Source organism: Lissotriton helveticus, chromosome 6, assembly GCF_964261635.1.
Source record: "Lissotriton helveticus chromosome 6, aLisHel1.1, whole genome shotgun sequence".
NCBI lineage: Eukaryota > Metazoa > Chordata > Amphibia > Caudata > Salamandridae > Lissotriton > Lissotriton helveticus.
The window spans coordinates 1874803510-1874823156 of record NC_136067.1 but is presented as its reverse complement, the minus strand read 5'-3'; the positions used below and the strand labels follow the sequence as shown (position 1 = coordinate 1874823156).

General features: G+C 49.0%; 1 protein-coding gene across 3 annotated transcripts in view; it reads left to right on the top strand.

Moving 5' to 3' along the window:
• Positions 1-19647, top strand: part of SLC30A10 (solute carrier family 30 member 10) — a 150611-nt gene that overhangs the window by 111747 nt on the left and 19217 nt on the right. The window contains exon 1 of one of the 3 annotated variants that reach the window (XM_078649794.1): positions 15658-17758. The exons of 1 other annotated variant lie outside the window; for it this stretch is intronic. In XM_078649794.1, coding sequence (XP_078505920.1) covers positions 17242-17758 — 517 coding nt within the window. In that variant the 5' untranslated portion in view covers positions 15658-17241. Of the gene's footprint in view, positions 1-15657; positions 17759-19647 lie in introns of those variants that run through there. One more of the 3 variants, XR_013596264.1, reaches the window with a different exon arrangement.

Below are 19647 nucleotides of genomic sequence, written 5' to 3'. Positions count from 1 at the left end.
ACGCAACGCCACTCACCCACGCAACGCCACTCACCCACGCAACGCCACTCACCCACGCAACGCCACTCACCCACGCAACGCCACTCAGCCACGCAACGCCACTCAGCCACGCAACGCCGCTCAGGCACGCAACGCCGCTCAGCCACGCAACGCCGCTCACCCACGCAACGCCACTCGCCCACGCAACGCCACTCACCCACGCAACGCCACTCACCCACGCAACGCCACTCATCCACGCAACGCCACTCATCCACGCAACGCCACTCATCTATATGCAAAACGAAAAATGTCAAACTCTTCTATTGCGAGACCTATTGCATTTTCAATGCTTGTTAGTATTTTGGGCTATTTGTTCACTCCGTTTCAAATGTTCCTATAGCACTAAAACAGCAACTTTTGAATGTAACACATACCCTGACTTAATGACACCTCAGAAGTTTAAAGTAAACATATCTAAAATGTCAGTAATATTGTTTTAAACTTCATTCACACAACCCACTCTTCTGCAATGTGTCGTCTATCCTCTTTTCTTTACATGCTTTGCAGGCTATATAATCGATAACAGCCATCGGGCACCACATTCATCCCACCTACAAGCCCAAGTTAACCGTAAGGTGCACCAAAATACGCATGCAGTGTTGAATCCATCTGAAGTTTTATGAAATAAAACAGGTGCATGCACTTACCCGACATTCCAGGTGAATGCTGTGTTGCTCCTGCCTTCATCTGGTCGTCAGGCCCCACTTCACCGACTGGCCTTCCCCCTGACCTTGCTGTCATAAATCGTAGTCCATGCAGGTCAGAGGGAGCGCGAGCCAAGCCTCCCATTCCTAACACGCCTTGTATTGATGAAGCGGTAGATATGGAATCTACCTCAGGAGACCACTGCCGCGATTTACATAAACAGACTAAACTAGGGATGCTCCAGCACAGGCACCCAGCCTCAGGCCTTGCCAACCCCTCGAGAATACATCACAGGCAGGCTTTCTAATTATTACACACACCCACACTTTTACACCTGGTCAAGCATACAAACATACTTACACATGCACACAAAGACAGTAACACCAACACTACTGCTTACGAGGCCTTGCAGTCTGAAATACCAAAGGCCCTTAGTGGGATTTATAACTTCCCTTCTCTGGATGTCTGGGATAAAACAGCTCAGTTTACTGAAACAGGCACCGAAGAGGTGTGTGATGAGCTTAAAATAACTTAGTTAATCCAAACTCCATGATAGCTTGCACTCTTCTCCAGTTTCTGTTCAGAATCACTTTTGTTACTCGCCACGCTCAGTGAAGCGTGGGAATGTGCGACCTGGATTTTGCGCAGTGGAGTCTAATCCCACCCTTCTCCCTCTCGTCACAGAGGATGTATGGGGTTGTTAATCCCACACCACTCTGTGACGCGATGGGGAAGGGAGGCTAGCTCCAGTCCTTGATTGACGGGAAGTCCACTGTCCTGTAGGGCTTGTGAGTTAAGAGCCCGGAGCCAATTTTAACAAAATGTCATAAAGGGGTGGAGCTTAGCCGAGGAGGCTATTGCTTTTCTGAGCTGATGACATCATGGGACCCGGGGCTGAGAAATCGTCCGCTCTGCAATCAGTTGCACCCCCAGGGAGTAGGCTGTGATTGGCCGTAAGTATTCATCTCGCATGCAGTGCATCAATGTGTCTTTAAGATTAAGCAATCGTCTTGACTGGCAACAGAGTGTGTATGTGTGTTTCTTTTTTTTTCTTTAAAGGCTCAAAGCAAAACAATTTGCTACAGAAAACTACAGGCGGCGTAGCCCCATAGCCCCTATGGATGGACCGCCCCTGCAGTTGATAGAAAGGATGACTAATAAGAAAATTCAAGAACGATTATTAATAGCCGATCCAGATCTGGAACCAGCTTTAAATTTGGCTAGGTGTATTGAACATTGAGAAGAGTGTATGAGGCAGGGGCGGCTCTAGGCTCATGGCGGCCCTATGCAGGGAGCGTAGGTTGGGGGCCCCGGAAGAGGGGGTCTGGGAGGGAACCAGGAGGAACGCAGGCGCGGAGGCCAGAGTAGAGGGGGGAACCGGGGTCAGGGTGTTTGGAAGTGGAACAGAGGATGAGGCCGCCAAATCCCTGCCAGGGGCCACCACGCAAATATGTATCCATCCTCAAAGGATTATTATATTAAGGATATATATTGGCGTGGTGGCCCCTGGGGTTTGGCAGCCCTGTGCAGGTGCACAGCTTCACATGCCTAAGGCCGCCCCTGTTTGAGGGAACACATTTTGAACAGTGTCAGAAGAAGTTAAAATCAGTACTAAACAGGCGGATACATATGGTGCAAAGATAGGGGGGGCGATAAAGAGAAAAATTAAGCTTCATGTAGTTCTGGAGACCGTGTGAGAAGCGAAATAGTTAAACCTTAACTGCCACGGCCTTGTTTCCTTCTCATTTCTCTTCTGCCATCCACCCATTCTCCTCTGCTTCACGTATTTATCCCATATTTCCCTCCACATTCTCAAGAACCTTTAAATGTCCTTGCCCAACCTACCGTCACTGTACTCCTCACTTTTTGAAATGTCTCCCTCATCCTTTTGCTGTACCCCGCGCAACATTTTCTTCCTGCATACTCACTTTCCACCGGCTACCTGGAATCTACTGCTTGCTGTGATCTCCTGTAACTGCCAGGGCGTTCTTTAAAAGTTTGGGTGCTATCCTCCCCTCTCATGTTTACTTGTACCTTTCTCAGGGTGCAATCCCAAATATCCACCTCCATATCCTCTCAGTTTTACTATCTCCTGTCAAAACCAGAAGGATGCTCTCCTCCCTTTCTGTCTCATACTTAATCAGGGCTGCCACTGGTCCTGTCCTCAGTGTACCTCCTGCCTACAACTGTTTTTTCTCTCCATTACCACACATTTGCTTTCACTTCTGTGGTTGTCCCATTCCTCCTTTTGCATTCTATTTATACTTTCTACATTGGACACTGCATCCTCCAAATTTGCTTGATCCTCACTTAGCGAGTTCTCCACTGAATGTCCCATGAGTTTCCTTACAACACACGAGTACCCCCATGGCGGCCTCACATCCACCCTCGCTGCTTTGGCCCTTTGAAAATCCTCATTCGGCTACACGTGGTGCTTCGTGGAGAAGTGTGGCTCACTGGTTAGAGTGGAGAAGTGTGGCTCACTGGTTAGAGGAGGCAGACCTGGAAGCAGAGGTCAGCCCGGGACCAGGGTTCAATTCCCGGCTCGGCGGGGTCTTGAGTCCTAAAATGTCCATGGACTCGACAATTCTCGCTCCGGTGCCTACTCGATTCACGGGTTCACACTCTGCGACTCTGGGCAATAGCTTGCTTAATCTCCACAACGGCCCCTCGCGGCGGGATGCCTGGCTTTCACCTTGTGGATACCCTGCCGGGGTTATCTCACAGGGGAATACCAGGACGGGTTCCCTAAGCAAGCGCTTAGAAACCGCTCGGTGATTTGCGCTATATAAATTCCTGTACATTTACATTTACATTCACCTGTGGTCCACGATCTCCACTGGGATTAACACTCAAAACCATCACTGTGCCCACGTTCAGACTCCTCACCCACGCACACAAGGCTCTCCACGACCAGGGCCCCAGGTACCTCAACAACCGCCTGACCTTCTACACTCCCACCCGCCAGCTACGATCCACCAGCCTCGCCCTCGCCGCCGTTCCACGCATCCGCAGAGCCACCACCGGAGGAAGATCCTTCTCCTACCTGGCAGCCAAGACATGGAACTCCCTCCCCATCCACCTCCGACTGACCCAGGACCACCTTTCCTTCAGGAAGCAACTCAAGACCTGGCTCTTCGAGCAGTAGCAGACCCCCCCCGCGCGCCTTGAGACCCCTCCGGGTGAGTAGCGCGCTATACAAATGCTATGATTGATTGATTGATTGAGTTATACTGCGATGGTGCCATGGCCACTTGGTGGCACTGTTGCTCACTTTAGCTGAACGGGGAGAAGGCTTGTCAGTATGTTCTTTTATTTTGTCTTGAACTATTCGCTTGGTGTTGTCTTTTATACAACTAATTTCATACCTTGACATGCGGCTGGGACACGAGAAAGCATAGTACCATCATGGCAACACTCCCCACCCCCAAGCACATAGCATGCATGCAAATAAGTACACACCACACAGATCTGTATTAGGAAAAACTGCTGCAGGTTTATTACATACAACGTTACATAAGATGGTGGGTTATCTTACGGGCGATCCAAGGGCAGGCAGCATTCTCGCCACCTGCTCGCCTGATGAACCAAGCAGCACTGGGGCGAACCCCATCTGTGCTGCCCCTTTTGGTGATCCTCCTCCCGGATCACGTGACAGCTGGTCCCTTATTACTCACACCCCTTTCAGGGCGGAGCGTAGCAAGGCAAGCCCCAGTTTTTCAGACCCACAACCGCCCGAAGGACTACAGGGCGCCGACACGGTTTCCAGGAACCTCCCATGAGGCTCCTGGGCTCTGGCATCCCTATGTGCCGTGCAGAGGTACCCTTCTGTACCCATTTGCTTCCAGATCGCCCTGCAACAAAAAAGTACAAGATTACAACATTCTCACCATACTTCCTACCACCATCCACGCCGGGTAAGCGGTAGGGTGAGAGACGGCGTGTCCCACGAGGCAGCGGCCGTGGCGTGTCCGGTGCGACAAAGAGGTCGTCAGCGAGGTGCGGGGGACCTATATACCCCTCACCTCGCCTCACACACTGGACACGACGCGCCACCGCCCCGGAAGGGGACTCCACCAGACTCCCTGCCCCCTCAGGAGGAGGGAGGGTGTAGGGTGCCCGATGCCACTAGAGGGCCGCCTTATTGAGTGGCCCTCCAAATTCTGTTGCCGGCGCCGCTTGGGGCTTCGCGCCCACAGTTACAGTTAAAGGGACAATCAATCAGTCCCTAGGAGAACGCCGCTCCAGTCCCCTTCAGAAGCAGACAATGTTTATGCTGTAACAGGAGCAGTTTTCAGACCTGGCGCCAGAAAACTAGGTTTATGAGGGTTAACTTGGCTGTTGTTTAAGACTCCCTCAACAAACGTCCAGTTATAAAGTCTCTTCTTAAATAAAAAGTGTCCTTCATAAATATGCATTCCTCCCTGGCGAGTCAGTTAACACATGGAACCCTTCGGGTTGTTGGTTGTTATGAAAGAGGGAAAACATTATAGTTTAATAATTCAAACACAAGACAAATGGCATGTATGGCCTCTAAACTCCCAGCAGGCAATGTGTGCACACCTGGCGGCATTGTGCTGAAATCTGTCCCCACAATAGGAACATGGCCGGGCAAAGCCAACAGTTTTGGTATTTCTCTTAGCTGCAGGTCCAAGTCATTCCTAGATGTCTTCCTCATGGCAGGAGTAACAGCAAAAAGCTACAAAAGGTCCTGGCCATCCAATTGTTAGCAGACGGCCCCATAGAGCTGAGGGCAACGGATTGTATCCTCTACTAGCTGCAGTGCCTCAAGTTGTGGCTTGGTGACTTTTTTGAGTGACATGCAAGTGTGTTAAGTGTGAAGTATCTAGGTTACTCTAAGGGAGGTAGAGGGGTCCGTGCAGGACCCTCATTAAGGGGGCTGCATTAGAACATAAACTGGGAATCTTAGATCCTGACATTGATGTCATTATGCCACTCACATTGTTAATATTTATACAGCATGGGGAGTGTGAACAGAGCGGTACAGCAATTTTCTGCATGAGGGGGGTTATTCCACCACACCAGGCAATGCTTGGACTACCCGCCCACACTAAGCTTCTGTTGTAGTTCAATTGAGGTCACTTATCGTCCATACTTGGTTCTGTTTGATGCGCTTGCACTGATCGCACAAATTGATCTAAGGCAACCAACCTAATTTTGACGGACAAGTCCAAAATGTGTCACATTACAGTACATGTGAAATGTTCAATTGCCTGTCCATCGTCTTAATCATACACTCTGTTTTAAAATAATTTAAATAATTACTGAATTAAGTAGGGAGAGCGTGTGCATCTAGGCATCTGCAGCAGTGAGGGTTGCTATGCTGTAAGGATATGAGGGTTAAATAGGACTGCTGGGGTGTCTGCCAAATGGCCACTTGCAGGTTAAATGGTGAGTTCAAAGGGCATAGGAAGGATCATGGCAATGGCAAACAAAACCTGGACCGATGTATCTGCTGGGACTGGTGGTAGGTTTGACCTCATGGTCATAGGATCAAACCCCGTTGGGTTCTATCACCCTCTCATCCATCTGAGGTTATTATAATGAATATCAGTGAGTGGGGTGACAAACATCTCTTATTCAGTGCCAACATGCCTACAGGAGCACGTGTGCTTCACAAATACACAATTGGGTTATGCTCCTACAACCACTATACACCGATAACTAGAAGAGAAGAAAGTAGGACGGGCTGGATAGAACTCTCACTTGCACCTGCACTCGCACATTTTGTAAGGAGTTACTGGGGCAGAGGTATTGCGCCACTGCCAGGCTACGATGTCAACCCATTCCACACTAAGCCGATGGATTAAGTTCATCCAGGGCCGCCTATACACAGCCCTGCATTAAGCCCCTGCAGTTGTCAGTGCCTCGAATTACCAAAATTACTCCCGGATAGAAGCAGATGGGTTAGCCCAGCCAGCACAGGTATCATAAGAGTGATGTATGGGCACATGAGTTTTCATGCAGCACTGCCCTTGACAACTTATGGATTTACTACAAATTACCACTGAGGGGAACCAATTTGGGTATCCCAGCTAGCAGATCTAGTTGGGTATACCAGCTGTAGGGGTAGGATGAGAGGACATGCCCAGACAAATGCAGCATTAAATTTCAAGTCATTTTACCTCTGGGACTGGTGCTGCAAACTCCTTGCATGGTACAGTCTGAGAAGGAATAGAAAGTGTATAGATATTACAAGATACGGATAAACTAAGCAAGGGACTGACTTGGTACTGGATTATGACAACATTGGTTTAATAGAGTTGTAGCAACAAATGTGGTGAGGTGCAAACTTAGTAGCAAGTTAACAGGAATGTGCTCTCTGCAAAACCAGTGTGTACCATACGACACTTCACTTAAAATTAGAGACTGCCTGCCCTATGGCTGATCCAGCAGGTGGTGTAGGTGTGGTTGCCCTGAAAAGGGATATGGGTTCCCAAGGTGTGGGGAAACAGTTGCTTGGAGGACTCTGGTTGACAAAGTGTAGTAAAGCAATGCACATTTCCTCGTCTGCATCCCGGCAATACCTGTATCGGATTTCGGGTGCCGGGAAATCCATGCCAGGGTGGGTACATCAGTACGGCAACACAACAGCCAACTATAGTCCGCAGTTAGACTGGGATTGGATTCTGTACATACTGTCCTTTTCCCATCCGGAAGCTTTGTCATCCACTTGTCTGCATTCTGGTGTACATTAGTAGAAGTTTAGCACTGGGCTACTCACGTTAGGGGGAGGACATCAGCAGGGTGACTCAGCATCTAAAGATCGCAGTCAGACGGTGACTGGTTTGCAGGCAATGATGACATGAAGCAGAATACTGTAAAGTGAGTGTGGGTAAAGGGTTCCTGCAATTAAGCTAATATATCCATCAGCCCTTCAGCCAGGCGGGTTGCGTTAGTTTGTCATTCCAATAAGTGTGCTTAGGCTTCAATAGTGTTGAGAAATTGGGTTGAGGGCCGATAAGCTAACTTCACCAGAACACATCTTGCATTCTTAGTTAAGAAGGTGCAGGGAAATTTTGTTCATATGTTACTCTTGGTTCTCACTATCCAAAAGCATTGGCTTGGTTCAACTCAATTCAAAATCAAATATATAAGAAGGATTTGGCAAATTAGGCATGGCCTCTTTAGCACAAACACAACATGGTAACCTGATAGGGACGGGCACACCTGCCAGAGGTTGATAGGGTATTGGTCCAGCTAGAAGGACTGGTATCTGTAGGTTGCAGGAGGTTATAGCGCCTGCCAGGGTGGGGGGCTGGATAGGACGGCGGCCACATCCAGGGCGATCCGGAGGCTGACTGGTACATAGGGGTACCCTCGTCAGGAGCACAATAAGGGTGCCCTATGCCAAACCCCAGGAGTCTTTACGGCAGGACGCGGGATAAACGTTAGCGCCTCATTGGTCCTTCAGGCGGTTGTAAGCCTGAGCAACCAGGGGCCTGCCTTGCATCGGTCTGCCCCGAAAAAGCGTGAGTGAAGTCATGGACTGGCAGTCCACGGTATTTAAGGGGGCCACATAAATGGTAGCATCGATTGGGTTGGCCACAGTGCAGTTTGGCTCATCAGGCGGGCAGGGCTGCTTAGGTCAGTCACAGCTGCCTGCCCTTGGATCGCCCGTAAGTTAACCACCACAATCACATACACTCCTTGTATGAAATAAAGCTGCAAACTGTTTGCCAACAAACCTGTTTTTGTGTGATAATTCATTACAGTGCATGCTATGTTCATATTACGTGGGAGGGTTGCCAATAGCGGGACTAAGTGCCCTGCTGACTCTACAGCTGTCCATTGCCGATTCTCGCTGCCCTTTTTACGCCATCTTGGATGAGGGAACTTCTTCCCCTCCAAACTCCTTGGTTCCCTTCTAACCCCTGTACACCTGCACCAAGAGCCTCATGGGGAGGACTGGATGCTGTGCTTCCATAGAGGCTTCAGCGTGTGCAACTAAAACTGCTCCCATTCTCTCCTCACCATGCATTTGCCTTGATGCTGTGTTTGCACGCACAAACCCATTTGAATAACATACTTTCCTTCCATCCCCACATCTCCAGATGCCATGCTGGCCACCCCTGCCACCTTCCCTTTTTGAGGATTCCTGTCTTGACATATGAGGGCAGATAAGAACTAATGCTGGGAGTCACCCCCTCACTGTCCCAACTGTGGCCCTGAAGTTGGCATTGCGCCACCAGTAATGTAGCAAATAAGCCATGGGCCCTGGTGCAAGCAAGGAAATGCCCCCCTTCTCTGCTTTTGGGGTAGTAAAATACAGTATTGTCAGGGTTCACTGGGCCACACAGTGCTCTGTGCCCAGTGCCACTGCGGCACCAGCTGCACCCGTGTGCCAACCACTCCACTCCCTGACAGGCACACTGCTCAGAGGCCTCTACAGTGTGGACTGCACACCCTTCAACAACTGTTCCAAAATGTCCAGGTTTTTGCTCATCAGACAAGATTGCTGGGGATGAGTACAGTAACATGTGCCTGCCGTCCAGCTGAACGTTTCACTTCCGTGTTTGTCCTTAGATTCTCAGTCATAGGTTGGAAATGAGAAGAAGCAGGGTGGGAAAATTACAAGTGACACATATGACAGAATCTGGGACTGGCGACAGAAGAGTTAGACTAAGCTTATAGGTGCATAGAGCAGTGCCACTGTTCACGTTCAAAGCGCAGACCGGTCACTCCAATTTTACTGGCTCGAGGGGGTTGGGGGGCTAAGGCCAGAGTTCCTTGAGGTTGAGGGGTGCCTTGCCCGTAAGCTTTCAGGACCTCACGTACAAACGTTTGCAAACCCTCAGATTTTGTAAATCTGAGGGTTTGAGGCCGCTAAAACACTTATGTATTAAACCCATTTAACGTTTTGGAAGAAGTTTTCTGAATCAATAAATGGGTTTAGGCAACATTAGAGAATCGCTTTTTGGAAAGGGTGTTTTAAGGGTATTCCTTCCAAATACTGATTCTTTAAGGTATTACTGTTTTGTGACTGAAATCCGACCCTTTCCTTTTATGAATGTTGTTTTTTCCCTTTTTTGAAAGTGGTTTTGTGGACCACTGACTCATTTTAAATAAAGATTTTAAACTTTTTCATTTTTAAAATGCATCTCATTTTCCTTTTAGGAAAAAGGGCTGCATAAAAAAAATGCTTTATTTAAAAGCAATCATAGACAAGGTGATCTGCTGACTCCAGCAGTTCACCATTCGTCTGATTGTAGCCAATTGTAGTGTGTCGCAATCTGCCACCTAGCTCATTAATATTCACCAGGGAATCCGAATTTCCACCCGCTTTTTCTTTTTTAGAACAGTGATCTATTTTTGAGTAAATTTGGAAGATAGTTACCTCAAATCCTTTTAGATCCCACCCCTACAGAAAAGTCATAGTATTATTGTTTACACTTTTTGGAAAACTACAGATTTTGGCTGCCAACTGGATGTTAATGTCCACTACAAAAATATATTTTTAAAAAATAGTGACAACTTTAAAATTGATGGTTACCCCTGCTACATCCTTCCCTGCCCATGACTTCTCACACCCGGAGAATAATCTGCCAACTCTGTCTCCCTATTTATGTACTCAGTCTATTTTGTAGAGGTACGTGTCTTGCCTCACTGATGCATCACAGCGCTGTATAGCCACTTAAACATGAGGCGGTGCTAGTGCATAAATGACCATGTTGCTGAGCCTTTCCTATATTCCTCCTACATAACTAGGGCGTCCTATGATGGGTCCAGGGTCAGAATGATGCCTAGCTTTGTAGAAATGTGGCTGCCCACTAACGTGGCCTTAAGGGTAAGCAATACATTCACTGAAGCCATCTGGCCAAGAAGAATCTACATGTATTGCAACCTTTGATAGAATGTTAGATCTAAATAGGGATTTGAAACTCACGGTTGGGTGAGACTGTGCAATATCTTATTGTGAAATTCCAGGTTGGCTCTTAGGAAGTAACTACTGCTAGCGTCATAGGTGGAGAGGAAGTTGGCAGGGTTTCATATCTGTGCACGAGGGTATTCCTAAGAGAGTCAATTCCCTTTTTCCCCTTCTGAAGCCTCACATAGAACTTAACAATTCACACACACAAATACACTCACGGACTCGCACACATATACACACACACCATACAAGACATCAGATACTCACAGACCCAACGGGAAAGTATCGCATAATTACACCTCGGGCGGATTACAGAAGTGTTCTATGAAAGCAGCAGGCATTTGCCCCCACTTTTATGCTCCCAGGGCACTTCCATATAAAATGTCAGCAAATGCTGGGGCGGGAGACCTTCTGTGCCACGCATTGTACAGGCGTATGTTTCACGCTTGCAAAATGCGCAGGTGGTTTAACCAATTGAACATAGCACTATGCAAACAAGGAAACATCTTTGCCTGTGCACCTGTGACAGTACTGATGCCAGCACATAGTCAAGGAGGTTCTCAAATGCTGCACAAACTGCGCAACACCTAGAAAAAAAGCACATAGTGTAGCATGATAACTGTAATAACCTGAAAGCAAACTGTAGTGGTGCACTAACTGTACATCACTCGAAAACACAGAGTAATGGTGCACCAACAGTACATCACCTGGAAGCACACTGTAATGGTGCAGAACTGTACATCACCTGGAAACACACTAATGGTGCACAAACTACATCACCTTGGAGCACACTAATGGTGCACAAACTGTACAGAACCTGGAAACGCACAGTAGAGGTGCTCTAATTACACATCACTTGGAAAGACACAGTAGTGGTGCACTATCTAAACATCACCTGAAATCACACTGTAATGGTGCACTAACTGTACATCACCTGGAAACACACAGTGGTGGTGCACTAACTGTACATCACCTGAAATCACACTGTAATGGTGCACTAACTGTACAGAACCTGGAAACGCACAGTAGAGGTGCTCTAATTACACATCACTTGGAAAGACACAGTAGTGGTGCACTATCTAAACATCACCTGAAATCACACTGTAATGGTGCACTAACTGTACATCACCTGGAAACACACAGTGGTGGTTCACTAACTGTACATCACCTGAAATCACACTGTAATGGTGCACTAACTGTACATCACCTGGAAACACACAGCAGTGGTGCACCAATTATAAATCACCTGAAATCACACTGTAATGGTGCACTAACTATACATCACCTAAAATCAGACTGTAACTGTGCACTAACTGTACATCACCTGGAAACACACAGTGGTGGTGCACTAACTGTACATTACCTGAAATCACATAGTAATGGTGCACTAACTGTACATCACCTGAAATCACATAGTAATGGTGCACTAACTGTACATCACCTGGAAACACAGAGTCGTGGGCACTAACTGTAATCACTTGAAAGCAGAAAAAACAAAGGGGGGAGCAAAGAGGTACTACTTATCACAAGTAGTGGAGGTGGATACGTCCTCCATTAGTCTATAATCATTTAACCACGAAGATCCACCCTTAAACATTTTCAAAAGCTGTGTCCTCCCAGAGTATGCTTCCTACAAAGGTGGGAAAAACACAGTGTTTTAAATACCCCTCACATACCAAAAGGGCCCTTGGTGTCATGCTTCATCATAGGGGTCTTCCCGCCCCTCTATGGGACGGGGCATGCTACGACCTATGAATACGTGGGAGCACTGTTGTTGTGAGACGACTATGTGTTGTGTAGGAGTGTGAGTGGAAGGGTGACATTTTTTTTAATACACCTGTGAGCTGGTATTGTTAAAAAGTGGGGATGGAGGAGTATATGCCTTAATGAGCTATGCCTCCAAGGTTAGTCAACATGTTTCGAAGCCCCCCTGGCTTCTTATTCAGGACTTAACAGATCCCTTTCTACACTCACTTATTATGTGATGTGTTCATTAAACTAATCACGATACCTAAATAAATATTTGTTATCAATAAATTGTATTAATAAATGAAAGCGCCCCATGAGCCTGTAACGGGTGGGAGGGGTGCCTGTAGTTGCAACTGCTCCTGTGACCAGCGGAGCCACGGGGAGGCCAGACACGGCGAGGCAGCGTCCCAGGAGCAGTTGCAACTATGGTGCAACTATAGGCACCTGTTACAGGCTCATGGGGCGCTTTCATTTTTTAAAACAAATTGTTGATGACAGATACTTATTTAGGTATCGTATATGTGCATTAAGAATTCACATGCACAGTATATTTATTTTCACAAACACTCTTTCATATAGATTAGTTTAATGAACACATCACATAATACGTGAGTGTAGAAAGGGATCTGTTAAGTCCTGAAGAAGAAGCCAGGGGGGCTTCGAAACATGTTGACTAACCGTGGAGGCATAGCTCATTAAGACATGCACTCCTCCATCCCCACTTTTTAATAATACCAGCTCACAGGTGTATTAAAAAAAAAATCTAACCGATACGCCAGGTATTTTTTAACTTCACCCTTCCATTCACTCCTGACCGTTCCACTCACACTCCTACACGACACATAGTCGTCTCACAACAACAGTGCTCTTGCGTATTCGTAGGTCGTAGCACGCTCCGTCCAGGGGCGGGAAGACCCCTATGATGAAGCATGACACCAAGGGTCCTTTTGGTGTGTGAGGGGTATTTTAAAACACTGTTTGTTTTTCCCACTATTGTAGGAAGCATACTCAACCTGGCAGCTTTTGAAACTGTTTAAGGGTGGATCTTCGTGGTTAAATGATCACTTGAAAGCAGACAGGTAGTGCACCTGAAAGTGAATGTTGGATAAAGGCAGAGACCGACCCAAGGGCACTCCAGGGAAACTCCAAGGTCAGACGAAGGGGGATCCTCGCCCCTTCCTAGGGCAGGCTAGGTCTGTCTCCAGTGAAACAGAGTAGATTGAACTGGTGCTCTATCTTTCACTGCTGCCCTCTGCCCAGCGCAGAGCATGCTCTGGATAGAGAACACGTTTTGGTGTAATCATTGCACAGTTCCAGCTTGCGCTGTGTGCCCCTAGGTCTGCTGGACACTAGTGAAAGCTTGGACAGGGTGTCTAATTAGTAACTGGGCCCCAGGTCCACAAATACACACTGGGTTTATGGTCCGTTTGGAACTGGTGCGCACCCCCGTTATATACACATGGCACAGACCTGTACTATGCGTCTACGTAAAAAAATTATTTGCGCTGTCTCTTGCGCAGGCGCAAACTCTGAGTAATTAACTGTGCCAGTTCTTAGGTATTGCATTTTCAACCCTCCCCCAAACTACTCAGCTGTGTACAGGGCCCGACGGGTGGCTGTCATTGCCCCCAGCTCCCTGAGATTGTTTGCAGCAGGCACAGGGGGCTTCAAGAGAGAGAGAGGGATAGAGAGAGAGAGGGATGAAGAGAGAGAGGGGAAGGGAAAGAGGCTGGTGAGCATTTTTGCCATGCTTGGTTTTGGTCCCTAGTAAGGCCCTGCCTGCTCACCCCATATGTCAAAGGGATACAGACACAGGAGTTCACTCATTTGTGGGGAATCACATATCCAGGCAAATGGTTGGAGCACACCATTCATATTGTGAGGGCACAATATGCGTGCCCTGTCTCCATCCCATTTTGCAAGGCTAAGGTTCTTGGGGTGCAAAAAAGACAGTGGAACCATACATTGCTCCCTTCAGTGCTCCTATCTTTCGTCAAACCCACTGAGATTTGAAGTGGAGCCAAGCTGGCTTTCCCAAGAACACCACTGAGATGCTCTGTGTGTGTGACTCTTCAACGTCCGATATTTTATTGAACTAATCATAAGTAGGGAAAAAAAGGCCTGAGGGGGTTTCCAGCCCAGTAAAAACTGACAATGAGACATTTACTGGGTCCAGAAATACCTGCTATTCATTGTTCAAACTCAGAAATGGCACAGAACATGCAAAAGTTGATGCTTTCTGCACAAAGTGTTGTAAAGCTGATGGTTACCGCTGAGCCACTTGCAAAGTAAATTGTGGCAGACTTTATGTGCCAAAATTGACCGGGATAGGATTGCAGAGGTGCAGAGCTTTATTACATTTGGTAATTATTACCATGAGTGGTAAAGTCCACACTATTTTGAATTCCAAATCCTTGGCCTGATATACAACAAAGCCTGCAATTTGCAAATCACATAGTTTGCAATGACAAAATAGCTTTTTGTTATTTGGTAACATGTTACTGTATTGAAAGATGGGGTAAGAAAGGCATAACAAATTCCTATTTGGGAATGGCGTGTTTAGGGCATCCTTTCCAAATAGCGATTCATTATAATAAGCATCAATATTTTGCAATCATAATCCAGTTGCAAAATATTGAAAAGTTACATCCTCTCATGTTGGGGTGGTAAGACAATGCCAAAAGGGAACGGATCCCTGGTGAATGGAAAACACAGTTTGTTGGTATGTAAGAAGTGGTACAATGGACTATGGCCAGCTCTCAAATAAACCTTTTTTTTTTAACATCCAATTTTAAATGTAGCCTCATTTACTTTAAGCAAAACGACTGCATTAAAAATCAAAATGTTTACTCTATTAACATGGTGTCAGGACATGGTGGCCTGCTGACACCAGAAGGCAACAAACTCAGTGATGGCATCCAAGCTTGGTGACTTGTGGTTTGCACCCGATCACAAGAATACTGCTGCAATGGGGCGGATTGTGATTCCCTACTTTTCTGAATTTTAAGAACCAGCATTTATTTCCATTTGCAAAAAGTTGGTGCGCAATTTGCAAACCCCTTTTTGCGAATGGAAATCTCGCGGATCAGGCCTTCAACCTGGAACTGTGGGGTTTTATTGTTCTCCGGGCCATGCGACTGCCTACGTGATGCCCCGTGACTTTAAGCCGTGTGAGTCACCGTAAAGCACACGCTATCTCCTGAGACTGTGAACGCGGCAGATTCACTTCCCGTTGCCAGGCGACCAGGGTTGGGCACGGCCGAGGGAGGCTGGGCCTGGCACCCGGGCCCCTTATCGCTCCCGGTTAAAAGGGCATCGCTGAGGCGGCGGAAGCTCTTAGAGCGTCGGATCCAGCGGGCGAGGAGGCAGCGGCACCCGGGGGCACACTCGCGCGGACGGAGGGGGCTTATGTTGTTTACCAGGGCAGGGGAGGGCTTTTATTGCAGAGACGGGGTATTTACCTTAAAGCAGGGGAGGAATTATTTAAAGCAAAACAGGTGCGGGGGGAGGCGCAGAGACTAACGGCGGCCACGGGCGCCGATGTAAAGCAGGATAGGAGACGGGGGCAAACAACGGTGAGGCGGGGCAGGAGAGAGGGGCATTCACTGTATAGCGGGGTAGGAGAAAGGGGCATCCATGGTAAAGCAGGAGAGAAGGTCACTGCAGGGCACCGCAGGCGACAAGGAGATCTATTGTAAAGAAGACTTCTATGAGCAGGGCATACACCTGAAGGTCGGCTACTACAAGAGGGGCATTCGGTGCCAGGGGTGGCTTTAGAGCGGTGCACTAAAGCTGCAGAAGAATGCACTTTTAGTGGAGGAGTGCACAGCGCGCCTGAGAGCCCCCGGCTGCTCCGGGAGGAGGGCACTGCAAGGTCTGAGGAGCAGGGCACTGCGCTGCACTCAAAGATCCGGGAAGGCGTGCACGTCCCTGGCAGGTCTGAGGAGCAGGGCAATGCAGTGGTAAGTTTGAGCAGCACGGCACTGCACTCAAAAGACCAGAAAAGGAGGGCACTTCCCTGGAGGGTCTGAGGAGCAGGGTGGGGAACTGGAAGGTCTGTGGCAGCGGGGCACGGCATCGGGGAGCAGGACAGACCCTCGGGTCAGAGAAGCAGGTAGAATACTGCACTGGGGAGCTGGGCACAGTGCAGTGAGGCGCTGGGCAGGGCGCTCTGTGGTCAGAGGAGCTAGGCACACTGCAGCGAGGAGCTGGGCACACTGCAGTGAGGAGCTGGGCACACTGCAGTGAGGAGCTGGGCACACTGCAGTGAGGAGCTGGGCACACTGCAGTGAGGAGCTGGGCACACTGCAGTGAGGAGCTGGGCACAGTGCAGTGAGGAGCTGGGCACAGTGCAGCGAGGAGCTGGGCACACTGCAGTGAGGAGCTGGGCACACTGCAGTGAGGAGCTGGGCACAGTGCAGTGAGGAGCTGGGCACAGTGCAGTGAGGAGCTGGGCACAGTGCAGTGAGGAGCTGGGCACAGTGCAGTGAGGAGCTGGGCACAGTGCAGCGAGGAGCTGGGCACACTGCAGTGAGGAGCTGGGCACAGTGCAGTGAGGAGCTGGGCACACTGCAGTGAGGAGCTGGGCACACTGCAGTGAGGAGCTGGGCACACTGCAGTGAGGAGCTGGGCACACTGCACTGGGGAGCTGGGCACACTGCAGCGAGGCGCTGGGCAGGGCGCTCTCGGGTCAGCGGAGCAGGCAGGACACTGCACTGACCGGTCTCCGGAGCAGGCTCCTGCCTGAGGGGGAGCAGGCCGCACTGACAGGTATCCTGTTGCACCAGCAGGTCTTGGCAGCTGTGCACGCAGAGCCCGCGGGGCTGGGGCTGCGGTGTGTGCACAGACAGCGGCGGGGGTAGGTGCACGGCAGGGCAGGAGCTAGGCAGAGGAGCGCCTCGCTCAGCTCCGGGGCCATGGGGCGCTACACGGGCCGCACCTGCCGCCTGATCTTCATGCTGGTGATCACGGCCGGCTTCTTCGTGGTGGAGCTGGTGGTGGGCTACCTGGGCAACTCCATCGCGCTGGTATCCGACTCCTTCAACATGCTGTCCGACCTGATCTCGCTGTGCGTGGGCATCACGGCCTCGTGCGTGTCCCGCCGGGCCCGGCGCGGGCCAGCCGCCACCTTCGGCTACGCGCGCGCCGAGGTGGTGGGCGCGCTCAGCAACGCCGTCTTCCTGACCGCGCTGTGCTTCACCATCCTGGTGGAGGCCGTGCTGCGCCTGGCGCGGCCGGAGATCATCGACGCGCCGGGGCTGGTGCTGGTGGTGGGCGCGCTGGGCCTGGGCGTCAATATCGTGGGGCTGCTGGTCTTCCAGGACTACGGCCGCTGCCGCCGGCTGCTGTGCGGGGCCCGCGGCGGCCTGCAGGGGGCGCCAGAGACCGAGGAGGAGCCGCGGGGGGCGGCCCGCAGGGAGTCCGACGGAGCAGGTGCTTTTCAGTTTCTTCACCACAGCAACCTTCTCCCCCTCCATCTCTGCTCCCACTCCTTACCTTTAGTTTCAATTTCACTCTAGTTCTTCCTAGTATCCATCTGTCCATCTCTTTTCCCGGTTTGTCCCTTATTTGTCCTTTATTTTCAGTTTCACTTTCGTTCCTCCTACTGGCCATCTCTTTTCCCGGTTTGTCCCTTATTTGTCCTTTATTTTCAGTTTCACTTTCGTGCCTCCTACTGTCCATCTGGCCATCTCTTTTCCCGGTTTGTCCCTTATTTGTCCTTTATTTTCAGTTTCACTTTCGTGCCTCCTACTGTCCATCTGTCCATCTCTTTTCCCGGTTTGTCCCTTATTTGTCCTTTATTTTCAGTTTCACTAGTGTCCATCTCTTTTCCCGGTTTGTCCCTTATTTGTCCTTTCTTTTCAGTTTCACTTTCGTTCCTCACACTGTCCATCTCTTTTCCCAGTTTGCCCCATTCTTCTCTTCAATGCAACTTCTCCACTTCTCTTTTCACCACCAGTCGCTCCTCCGGGCTTTCCACAATTTATATTGTTGACCCCTCTTATTTGGCGCTCCTGTTTTTTTGACCCACTATATCACCCCTACTCTCTTTCACCCCCTCCTCCTTGATTATCTGCTCTATAATCGGGGCCACTGGAACTAAGCGATAGTCTTGACGAAATTATGCGGCAAGAAAATGGCAATATGCGGCATGATGCTGCACATTTTGTGATAGTATTACTTCATTATTTTGCCACCTGGTAAGAGTCTCTGGGGAAATAGTTAATCTTTAGTATCAATTTAACACACAAATACAGAAATAAGCACATGCACAATGAATAGTCAAACTCTGGGGAAAGCCTTCTGGTGCACTGGAACCCTTACTCGTGATTTTTGGTTAAAATCTATGGATTATGCAGCAGGTGATGTACTATGTGGAAAATGAGGCAAATTCATAACTGTGCGAAAATCGCTGCGACCGCAGAATCGCATAATTCCAGTGGCCCTGCCTATAATCTCCTCTGTTCTTTATGGCCCCCTAGCTGCTCTCTTTTCATTTTAGCCCTGTACACATTTCTTTTCTTCCTAGAACCGATGCCAAGCTATCCCATGGGACACTTCACTCCTTTAAGCAATTCTGGCTTTCTGTTTACCCAACAGTACTTGCATGCTGGGTGGGAGTTTTGAATCCATACTTGATGTGTTAGAAAAACGCACTACAAGTCCCAGAGTGCATCTTTTATTGGCTTAAAAGCTAGGCCTGGCCTACGGTGTCTCACAGGATGGGTGAACGTTGCTTTCTTTTTGGAAAAAAATAACTACACTTGTTGAAATAAACAAATAGTGGTGGCAGTCCAACCCGAGAGCGCTTAAAAAAGCAGTGTGAAGCACACATTGACAAAATAAGCACCTACCGAGAGACTATGCAATGTTTGTTAGGGCTAGCCCTGAAACGAATTCTAATTTACATAATTACACATGTTTACTATCTGAGCCGGCGGAACAAGTTTTTGGGGTTTTAAGTTTTACAAAGGTTATGTTGGGTGCATTTGTAAGGCGCTCAAGCACCTGTCGAGATGTAATCACAACAATGCATCAACACGAGAGGTGGACGGGCATGGGCGAGTCGGTGTTTCCAGCAGGTGGAAGAGAAAGGGTTCCAATAACACCTTTGCTAATTTTATTGCTGCGAGATGGTCGATACTTGCTCATTTTAGGCTGCTCATCAACGCAACCCGTGCTGACCAATCAGGAGGCCGGTAACACCAGCATTGCTGCCTGGTGGAGGGGAGGGGACACTCCCTCGGCCCTTGTCAACATTCCGTCCTACAGGTGCCTGACTGCGGCCTGAGTATACAACATTCCTTGTGAGGAAGTCGTGG